This window comes from Neolamprologus brichardi, chromosome 14, assembly GCF_056152115.1.
Source record: "Neolamprologus brichardi isolate AB-2024 chromosome 14, ASM5615211v1, whole genome shotgun sequence".
NCBI classification, from domain to species: domain Eukaryota; kingdom Metazoa; phylum Chordata; class Actinopteri; order Cichliformes; family Cichlidae; genus Neolamprologus; species Neolamprologus brichardi.
The window spans coordinates 39,260,233-39,271,766 of NC_142117.1; the positions used below are offsets into that span (position 1 = coordinate 39,260,233).

An 11,534-nucleotide genomic window follows, 5' to 3' on the forward strand; every position below is an offset into this window, starting at 1 on the left:
CCTGGTTTACTGACGACTAATGGAAACGGTTACAGCTCCTCAAAATCCCATAAGGCCGGCTGGATTGATGCCGTGGGTAGAGCCACAAGTACTCAGACAGTGTTTATTGAATGCAATATGGATAAAATCATAGAGAAGCTCGCGACTCCACAACGGGAAATTGATAGATCTGTGGACCAATGATGGAACTGGAATGCAGAAACCAAACCCGAACAACCACTATCTTTATGTGGCCTCCTCTAACCAGCTGGAAGCTCCAGGGCCAAAGCTGGAACAACAAATTCTCCCAGATAACAAGACGGTGTATGACTCTGTTGGGTCCGTGTTTCCACAAGCCCCGCTAATTATAGAGACTTATTCATCATGAAGAAAACAAGACAGTCGATCGATCGATTATTTGCGCAATGGAGGCCTCGTCTGTTCACCACGAAAATGACCTCCAGATATGACCTCCTTCTGCTGCCTTTTATTGAGAGACAGTTCACACAAAACACGTCAGAACAAAGCCACGCCCAGACAAGGCATTGTATGTATATGTGTGAACTTCTGTATCTAAGTAAGAATGTGTGTGTGTGTGTGTGTGTGTGTGTGTGTGTGTTATGTGAGAATGTGTGTGTCAGACCTCCTGCTGACCAAAGGGTCGTAAACGCAGGAAGCTTACATCAAAAGAAGCACAAGGATGTGTCTGTAAGAAAAGACTACAGCCCCCCACCTAGAACCCCGAGAATCTGGGGGGAAGGACAGTGGAGTTTCTTTCATCAGAGTTAAAACAATGTACAAATGGTAAACATAAAAATGACAAACATTTAACAATTCACTCTAACAGACTCTCTGCCCTTTCCTCCTACTTCTTCGAGATCACCTGCGTCGGCTTGGGGATTGTCGACTTTTGTTTAAAACTGGTAAAAGGGCACTCTCTCTCGAGTTGGACACAGGATACACACACACACATGCACATGTACTCAGACACAAATATCCAAATTCCCCCCATCTAAAGTTTTGGTTTTCTCTGACACACATCAATAGAAGCAGCTGTATCACTTGATGTTTATTTTATTTTATTTATTTATTTATCTAATGCCGGCTATAAACATTTTCATAACAATTGTATTGTTTTATAAAACTTGATATATAAATCTAAAACAGGATACAAATTTGTACTTATAAATCTATCAAATTTGCAAGTTTGTATTCTTTATGTGCTCTCAGACCATTAAACACCATCAGGGCTGCAGCTGAAATGAGTGAAAGTTAAAACTGTCTTACACATTCTGTCAGATTCTCCCGCGTCTTTATGTTCATGTTTCCACGTTTCCAGATTTTCACTGTTTATGCAAGTGAGTCATCTTGACTTGCTGTGTATTACAGAGACCTGGAACTGTTTGGTGGTCTCAGTATTAAGACTGCATGAGCTCTCACAGGATCCTTCCGTGGCCATGCTCACAAACTGGATTTATACTTAATATTGGTTTCTCTAATGTTTAATGGAAACATTAAAAATGACTAAAACTAAGTACCTAAAAGAACTGATAGTTCTCTGTGGATTTATGTATTTTTTTTGTTTCACACATGGTACAGCAGTAATTCATTTCCTATACACAACCTTCCTTTCAATTAACAACAGAGCCTTTCACTTAGTCACACAGTCCAGTTCTAATATTGGAAACCTTTATGAAAACTAGCATTCATTCTTGGATCGTGTTTGAGAGCAACAGATGAGAGTCTGTTTTGTCTGTTTTTAGTGCAGCCAAAACCTTAGGTTGTTTTAATGAGATCATTAAGTTTTTGCGTTGGGTTGTTTCTTAGCCATGTCACTGCTGCTGCTCCAGGTTGTTTATTACTCTAGTCTTATTCACTGAGACAAAAAAAAAAACAGGTAATGTTTTGTTTTCATGTGTCTGCTTCACCATAAAGATCCAGAATGCATTTCACCAGTTCAATGATTTCAGTTTGAGGTTGGAGTTGCAGTAATTGTAATGTCTAGTTTTAATTACTGACATTGAACTGCTTCCGATGTTTTTTTCTCAGGTTTAGTGGAGGTGATTCCTTGGTCTCTGTCCACATATGTGAACGTGTCTCGTGGCTGGCTGCCTGAACATGGTCCCGGTGAACTTCACTACTTTGGTCAGATTCCTGCTCTCAATGACTGCCTTTACAGATACATGTACCAGTCCAGATATGTGGCTCTACATGATATAGATGAGCTCATACTGCCCCAGAAAGTCATCAGGTATGTGTGTGTATTTTCATGGTTTATTATGAAGATGGAAAATATGTGCAGTGATAAACTAAAACATGTGCTGCGAACATACATGGAAATACAAAATCTAAGACAAAACAAGAACAGTTTGTATGATTAGAGAGGTCAATGAGGTTGAAAGTCAATATTTATAATTTTTTAGTAGTCTTTAGTAATAGTTCTCCAGGCTTCTTGAAGGACATTCAAAGCTCTTCTTTGGATGTTTGGTGCCTTTCGTTTTCTCCTCTGTCAAGATAACCCCCTAACCCTGGTGGTCCCCGTTTCATGGCGTCATCACGTTTTTGACTCAGTGCACGTTCTATCACATCTGGGGTCCCGGGCCTTTGTTAAATTGGTCAGCTTCAAGTTTGTTTGGCCAGGCCTTCGCAGGTCTGTTAGTGAATGGGCTTTCGTGCCAGCATGCAAAGGTCCACAGGCACACCAAGGCACCCTTTGAACCATTTCTCATCCCTGGCAAATGTTTTTGATCATGTGCATGTTGATCTGGTGGTTCCTCTACCGCAGTCACAGGGTTTCACATAGAATAGAATAGAATAGAATAGAATAGAATAGCCTTTATTGTCATTGTACAAAGTACAACGAAATTGGAGTGCCACTCCCTTGGTGCAAAATGCAAAATAAATATAAATGTAAAATATAAAAAGTACAATAAAACAACCGTAGTATTCAGACAATAATAAGTACAATATATACAGGATAGCAGCATAATGTAATGATAGTATGAATAGCAGCATAATGTAATGATAGTATGAATAGCAGCATAATATAGTGACAATGGCAAGTACAGTTAAGCAGGTTTAATTGTTTTGTGCTTATTTACTACGGCGATAGCTCTGGGAAAGAAGCTATCCCTGAATCTGTTTGTCCTGGTTTTATGTGACCTGTACCGTCGGCCTGATGGTAATAGTTCAAACAGTTGATTACTGGGGTGGGAGTAGTCCTTAATGATATTGCCAGCTCTGCTGAGGTATCGGGAGTTTGCAATGGCCTCCAGACTGGGCAGAGAGCAGCCAGTGATCTTCTGGGCTGTGTTGATGACCCTCTGCAGTCCTTTCCTGTCTGCAACTGAGCACCCTGCATACCATGTTGTTATGCCGTACGTTAGGATGCTCTCTATGGTGGCTCTATAGAACGTCACCAGCAGCCTCTCCTCCAGGTTGTTCCTCCTGAGCACTCTCAAAAAATGGAGACGCTGCTGGGCCTTTTTTACCACCGCCGTGGTATTTGCAGTCCAGGAGAGATCATCAGAGATCTGCACGCCCAGAAACCTCATGAAGTGTACCCTCTTTAGTTTTTCTTCATTTGAACTTCAGCTTATTAAAGTTAGGAATAAGTGATTTTTATTTTGAAAGTACAATAAATAAATAAAATTTGACTTAACTACATTCTTACTGAACTGGAGAGATTCACTGCTGTACCTTTCTCCCGACCTCTTCCATATACAGTACTCATCAAAAGTTTGGACACACCTTATTTAATGTTTTTTCTTTTTTTTTTTCATGAGTATTTACATTGTAGATTCTCACCGAAGGCATCGAAACTATGAATGAACACATATTGAATTATGTAGTAAACAAAAAAGTGTAAAATAACTCATATTTTACATTTTAGATTCTTCAAAATAGCCACCCTTTGCTTTGATTACTACTTATCACACTCTTAGCATTCCCTCTTCATAAGCTTCGTGAGGTCGTCACCTGAAACGATTTTCCAACAGTCTTAAAGGAATTCCCAGAGATGCTGAGCACTTGTCAACCCTTTTGCCTTCACTCTACGGTCCAGATGATCCCAACCCCAATCAGAAGGCAAGAAGTTCCACAAATGGACCCTGACAAGGCACACCTGTGAAGTGAAAACCATTTAAGGCAACTACATCTCTCAGTTTTCTCTGTATTTGCTGCCACTTGGTGCTATTTTAAGAAATACAGTGGCTTGCAAAAGTATTCGGCCCCCTTGAACTTTCCCACATTTTGTCACATTACAGCCACAAACATGAATCAATTTTATTGGACTTCCACGTGAAAGACCAACACAAAGTGGTGAACACGTGAGAAGTGGAACGAAAATCAAACATCATCATCATCATCATCAACTTTATTTATAAAGCACTTTAAAAACAACCACAGCTGACACAAAGTGCTGTACATTTGAACTGTAAAATAAAATTACATAAGATATAAGTAAAAACCAAATAAAATAAGAGTGAAATCATTAAATAACTACTTCAATTAAAAGAGAAACTAAGTCTCGCTGAGGTTAAAAGCCAAGGAATAAAAGTGGGCTTTAAGACGTGATTTAAAAGTGGACAGTGAAGGGGCCTCTCTAACGTGCAAGGGCAAATTATTCCATAATTTTGGAGCCACAATAGAGAAGGCCCCGCCCCCTCTGAGCTTCCTCCTGGATCTCGGTACCTCCAGGAGCAGCTGGTCAGCTGACCTGAGAGACCGACAGGGTATGTGGGGATGAAGAAGCTCAGAGAGGTAAGGCGGGGCAAGACTATGAAGGCATTTAAAAACAAACATAAGAAGTTTAAAATTAACTCTAAAAGACACAGGCAGCCAGTGCAGAGAGGCGAGCACGGGGGTTATATGCTCTCTTTTTCGAGTTCCTGTTAGGAGTTGTGCAGCCGCATTTTGAACCAGCTGCAGACGTGAGAGCAACGACTGACTGACCCCCACATAAAGTGAGTTACAGTAGTCCAGGCGGGAAGAAATAAAAGCATGGATCACTGTTTCAAGATGCTGCCTCGAAAGAAAAGATTTTACTCTTGCCAGTCGCCTTAAATGATAAAAACTGGACTTCACCACTGCTCTGATTTGGTTGTCCAATTTAAAATCACTGTCCAACTTAAAACCAAGGTCAGTAACAACAGGTTTAAAATAGACTTCCAGGGGTCCTAAAACAACAGAGGAGGACTCACAGGGACCACTGGGTCCAAACACCAACACTTCTGTTTTCTTTTCATTAAAATTTAAAAAGTTTAGAGCCAACCAAGCTTTAATTTCATCTAGACATGTCAAGAGAGGTTTTATGGAGATGCCATCCTTGTGTTTTAGTGGCAAATAAATTTGGCAGTCATCGGCATAATTGATCGCCATGATTCCAAACATTTTTTACAAATAAATAACTGCAAAGTGGGGTGTGCGTAATTATTCAGCCCCTTTGGTCTGAGTGCAGTCAGTTGCCCATAGACGTTGCCTGATGAGTGCTAATGACTAAATAGAGTGCACCTGTGTGTAATCTAATGTCAGTACAAATACAGCTGCTCTGTGACGGCCTCAGAGGTTGTCTAAGAGAATATTGGGAGCAACAACACCATGAAGTCCAAAGAACACAGCAGACAGGTCAGTATAATAAAGTAATAAAGTTATTGAGAAATTTAAAGCAGGCTTAGGCTACAAAAAAATTTCCCAAGCCTTGAACATCCACGGAGCGCTGTTCAAGCCATCATTCAGAAATGGAAGGAGTATGGCACAACTGTAAACCTACCAAGACAAGGCCGTCCACCTAAACTCACAGGCCGAACAAGGAGAGCGCTGATCTGAAATGCAGCCAAGAGGCCCATGGTGACTCTGGACGAGCTGCAGAGATCTACAGCTCAGGTGGGGGAATCTGTCCATAGGACAACTATTAGTCGTGCACTGCACAAAGTTGGCCTTTATGGAAGAGTGGCAAGAAGAAAGCCATTGTTAACAGAAAACCATAAGAAGTCTCGTTTGCAGTTTGCCACGAGCCATGTGGGGGACACAGCAAACGTGTGGGGGACACAGCAAACATGTGGGGGACACAGCAAACATGTGGGGGACACAGCAAACATGTGGAAGAAGCTGCTCTGGTCAGATGAGACCAACATGCAAAACGCTATGTGTGGAAAACTAACACTGCACATCACTCTGAACAAACCATCCCCACTGTCAGATATGGTGGTGGCAGCATCATGCTCTGGGGGTGCTTCTCTTCAGCAGGGACAGGGAAGCTGGTCAGAGTTGATGGGAAGATGGATGGAGCCAAATACAGGGCAATCTTGGAAGAAAACCTCTTGGAGTCTGCAAAAGACTTGAGACTGGGGCGGAGGTTCCCCTTCCAGCTGGACAACGACCCTAAACATAAAGCCAGGGCAATGATGGAGGGGTTTAAAACAAAACATATCCATGTGTTAGAACGGCCCAGTCAAAGTCCAGATCTAAATCCAATCGAGAAAAAAGAATGAGGTCATGCTTTTTAAATCCAATGGCTCCAGCTGTATCCCTGCCTTTGACCTTTCCTTCTTGACCCCGTATAAAAAAATAAATAAATAAATCAAAAATAAATAAATAAATAAATAAAAAAATCCAGCATCACTAGGTGTGAATATGGATCCCAGTCAAAAACTTGACTCACGTGTCAATGCTCCTTCTTTCAGTTAAGACAGCAGTCTTAACTAGCCTCCCTCTCATTTCTACAGCTGGTATAAAATGGTGCTGCACCATTTTTAACTGGTAAAAGCAAAAGAGAGCAGTTTTAGTGTCCCTTCATTGGCTTCCAGTAGGTTTGGAATCCATTGTAAAATTATTTTATTTATTTAAGTCTCTTAATGGTCTTGCCCCTTCTTATTTGTCTGAGCTGCTTCACCCTTACATGATGTTACGTTCTTCTAGATCAGCTAACCAGGTGCTTCTGTCCCAAAGACATTTTATAAATCCAGAGGAGACAGAAATTTGTAGTTTCGATTCCTAAAATAAGCAATGAGCTGCCACTGTAGGTCAGGCAGGCTCAATCTCGTGCTGTTTTCAAAACTCTTTCAAAAACACAACTTTTTTCCTTGGCTTTTAACCCATTGTGAGTCTTAAACTTTTACCCTTTGTATGTACTTGCACTGATTTATTGTTTTATTCTTGTTCTCTTATATTTCTTTTATACAACACTTTGGTCAGCTATTTATCTTTTTTTTCTTTGATAGAAATGACAAATATCTTGCTTTAAATTTGAAGTCTGCAGTATGTATATACGATGTAGAAAAGAGTAAAAACAAAGAAAAACCATTAAATAAGAAGGTGTGTCCTGTTGGTGTATGTTGATGACAACGTCAGCCAAAATTTGGATTCATGACACCAATAGTAAGTTAGTAGACTTGCCTAAACGATTCCCAGGTTAGTGAAATAACAAAGAAACAAACATTAAAAGTAGAAGGTCAAGTCCAAGGTTTGGTCCTGAAATATGGGAAAATCCAAAGAAAAACTTTGAGAGATCACTTAAAACACATTATTGAAATTGTTTTTAACTTTCCTGCTGTGGTTAGTCATCTTTTAACTGCTTGTGTGCTGTTCAAGTGGTTTTACATGTTATAACTATCTTGTTATTCTGTTGCCAGCTGGGTAGAGTTGTTGCCGCTGCTGGAGAATAAATATGGTGCCAACAAGTGCTACATGTTTGAAAATAACGTGTTCCCCATCAATATCACGTTGGCTCCTCCAGCATCCCAAAGTCTGCCACCACAGACTGACTGGAAGAATGTCACTGGTGTGAACATTTTGGCTCACCTGTACCAAGAACCAATCATTGAGGAGACTCGTTACATTAACTTCAAGATCATTGTCAACCCTCGAGCAGTGTTTTCCACAACTGTTCATGGGATTCTGAACTCACAGCATGGCTGCTCCTGGATCGACAGGAGCATAGCACGGATGTACCACACAAGGTAAATTAGTTAAACGATTCCTCATCATTAGTTGCTACAAAACCAGCAAAAATTGTGCCCAATCCCATGATAGTGGGAGGATAGGGGCGATCGTGGCTCAAGAGTTGGGAGTTCGCCTTGTAATCGGAAGGTTGCCGGTTCGAGCCCCGGCTTGGACAGTCTCGGTCGTTGTGTCCTTGGGCAAGACACTTCACCCGTTGCCTACTGGTGGTGGTCAGAGGGCCCGGTGGCGCCAGTGTCCGGCAGCCTCGCCTCTGTCAGTGCGCCCCAGGGTGGCTGTGGCTACAATGTAGCTGCCATCACCAGTGTGTGAATGGGTGGATGACAGGTTGTGTAAAGCGCTTTGGGGTCCTTAGGGACTAGAAAAGCGCTATATAAATACAGACCATTTAGTCTGTTTCCCTTTTAATGTTATTCTGCTGTGCTTCGCTGGAAAAACCCATTATTAAATCTGTTTGTTTACCACACTAATATTTCTTTCACCTTCCTCTCTTTATCAACAGATTCATGTTTTTGTTCCTGAGCAGACACTTTTAATTTATTAAATGCTTAGTTCCTTTTGTTCTGAATATTGTGGATATTATTTATGCATTTTACAGATTTCACCCTTGTGCATTGAGATCTATTGTTTAGACTTTCTGGGGTCAGAAAGAATTTATAATGGTAGCCAAACACGGACACTCACCGAGTTCCAGGAGGATTTGATGAGAATTGTAAATAATGTATTTACAGTCAAATCTGATTACAAACAACTTGGAAATTTTGCTTTATACAAAACAATTGTCTAAATAAAAATTACTTATTTATCACTGTGTTTTTACCTGTAAGATATACTTCCAACAACATCTTTGCTAGCACGTAATTTTTAGATATTTTTATTCTGAATCTTTTGTCTCTCTTATAATGTATTAAGCACATACAAACCTGTTTCATACATTTTTTTTGCAGATTACAGAAACAACCCAACCTGACAGAAGACAAGCTGATTTATGATGGCAGACTGCTGAGCTACAGCGCCCACTTCACACCAGCTGTGAACAAAGTGCTCAGAGAGACTGGATTCCTACCAGAGCACAGCACACAATAGGCTTGGTGCATAGCTAACTCCCTTTGAGAAACAGCTGCTTAAATAAGCGTTGAGACGGGACTTCTCAGGAACTCTTTAAAGAGGGGATTTCCTCCGCTCCATGGTAGAGAACATCTCCGGTATTTGATACTGGTTACTAGGGGTGGGGGAAAAAATCGATACTGTGTAGTATGGTGATATTTTGTTTGCTAATAATGTATGGATACAGGGGCAGCAGAAATCGATATTTTGTTACAAAAAAGGTTTTTGTGCTCTGACTTCAAAGCATGTTGATGCTTTTTCTGAGCAAGAATCCTGACATTCCTTCACTGTCCAAATGTGTTTAACTGTTTTTATGACAGTTTACTTATTTTAATTTAAGACAAGTTTTATTTTAATTAAGTTTAAAACTTTTTTATTTAATGTAAAATTATATTTTGTTTTAATTTACTTTCAAATTCTTCAGTTGCTGAAGGGGCTGCATAGTTTTCATAAACTGCATAGTTCAGAATAGCTATAATTGTACCAGATGGTTGATTCAGTTAAGTTGGACTAGACTGTAATACAAACCGTTCAGTTTGTCAACAATAAAACTGAAATGAGAGAAAGACTGAGTGTGAGACTTTGATATTAGAGAAAATGAATATTGATAAAGTTTACCTTTATGTACAGAATCTGAATATCGCAAAATATTTTAAAAAATTGCAATAATATCGTATCGTGGGATGTATGGTGATTCCCACCTCTACCGGTTACACTCCAGGATGCGGATAATGCCAAGCAAAACAGACAAACAGAACAATTACCTGGATCGGCGTCATGTCTGGAGATGCGGGATTTTTTTTTTACCTTGGCCTGTCATTCTACAAGACCACAGCTCCACAGCCAGGGGTACCGGGAGACTACGTCCTTATTCCAGGTGTCTGCTGTAAATTCCCCGTCAATCAGCTGTTGATGACATCAGCCTGTCACCTCTGCTTCAGATCGCTCTCCTAAACGCTCGCTCCATAGCCAACAAATCATTTGTACTGAATAACTTTTTTAGCAGTAATAGTCTGGACTTTACGTTTATCACGTAACGGCGTTAACTACAGCGTTACTTTTTTCAGTAACGAGTAATCTTTTTTTTTTCTTTATTGATTGATTAGCATTCAAATATCTCAGTGAAGACAGAACAAAGATTTACCACAAAGCAAGAAAGCATGAGACAAGGCTAATCAAAAGGTATTGGCTGAAGCATTTGCTTATTACGCCAACCCTTTTAACAAAAGATATTTTAGCATGCAGCTCCTGTACACAGGGCTCAAAGCAAATAATAAAATTCAATTCAATTCAATTTCATTTATATAGCGCCAAATCACAACAAATGTCGCCTCAAGGCGCTTCATAGATACAGAGAGAAAAGCCCAACAATCATATGACCCCCTATGAGCAGCACTTTGGCGACAGTGGGAAGGAAAAACTCCCTTTTAACAGGAAGAAACCTCCGGCAGAACCCGGCTCAGGGAGGGGCGGCCATCTGCTGCGACCGGTTGGGGTGAGAGAAGGCAAACAAAGCAAAAACAAAACAAACAAACAAACAAACAAGAAAAAACACCACCACCTTAGTAAGTAACTACATCAAAGCAAAAGAATCAAGAGGTTTTCTGTTTTTTGTTTTTGTTTTTTTTTTTTTTTTTTGCTCTTTTCATTCTTGATATATATATTTTTCTAATACTCTATTTTTAAACATATTTTTAAACAAGGAAAATGAACTACACCTTTTTAAATCACTGTCATAACTATTCCACAGGTTAACTCCTCTAACAGAAACACATCTCTGCTTTATATTTGTCCTTATCTTGTTTTTTTTAAAGAAATCTGTTCCCCTTAAGTCATATTGACTCTCTCTGACTTTGAACAGCTTCTGAGTACTGGGGCAATCTAACTAATATTCCGATCGTTACAACGCCGTTACAGTTACTAACAAGAAAACGCGGTCCGTTACTATTTTTCAACAAACAGACGGTTGAAGCTGCGTTCAGCTTACCGCACCTTATACCAGTTAGCACGGAAGTAGCTGACTACGCAAGTAATCTGGACGCTACAGCTTTATGCAGCTGTGTGCTCCTGGCAATCACAATCACTGTCTAGCACAACACCTGGAGCTCAGGGGGCAAAACAATCGCACGAGTGCTGCTGTTTGACCGAGGAAGAATAAAGTAGTTGTGGTAAGACAATCACATGACCACTTCAAGACAAAGCAACAAGGTGACATATACCAGTTTATAAATTATGTTGATAGGCCAGTAAAACCAGAGTCATGATAAACAAGATATACGCGGCGTTTTTTCTTCAATAGTTTCGTCATGTTTACTGTCTAAGGACAGCGCAGCGAGACCTCTCTGCTTATGAGCAAAAAATAAACAAACAAAACAAACAACAGGGGAAGTTTTAGGAGTGACGGCGAGAGAGAGAGAGAGACAGCAAAAAAAAGAGAGAGAGCGAGTTTTGAGATGTGCGAGATTCGTGACAATTAGCATGTTTGGAGT

General features: G+C 40.2%; 1 protein-coding gene across 3 annotated transcripts in view; it reads left to right on the top strand.

The window, feature by feature from the left end:
• The window catches only part of si:zfos-464b6.2 (uncharacterized), a 33,407-nt gene extending 23,779 nt beyond the window's left edge, over positions 1-9,628 (top strand). For all 3 annotated transcript variants that reach the window (XM_087851308.1, XM_087851309.1, XM_087851310.1), the window contains exons 8-10: positions 2,029-2,230; positions 7,611-7,937; positions 8,886-9,628. In XM_087851308.1, coding sequence (XP_087707434.1) covers positions 2,029-2,230; positions 7,611-7,937; positions 8,886-9,024 — 668 coding nt within the window. In that variant the 3' untranslated portion in view covers positions 9,025-9,628. The remainder of the gene's footprint in view (positions 1-2,028; positions 2,231-7,610; positions 7,938-8,885) is intronic.
• Positions 9,629-11,534: the final 1,906 nt, after the last annotated feature.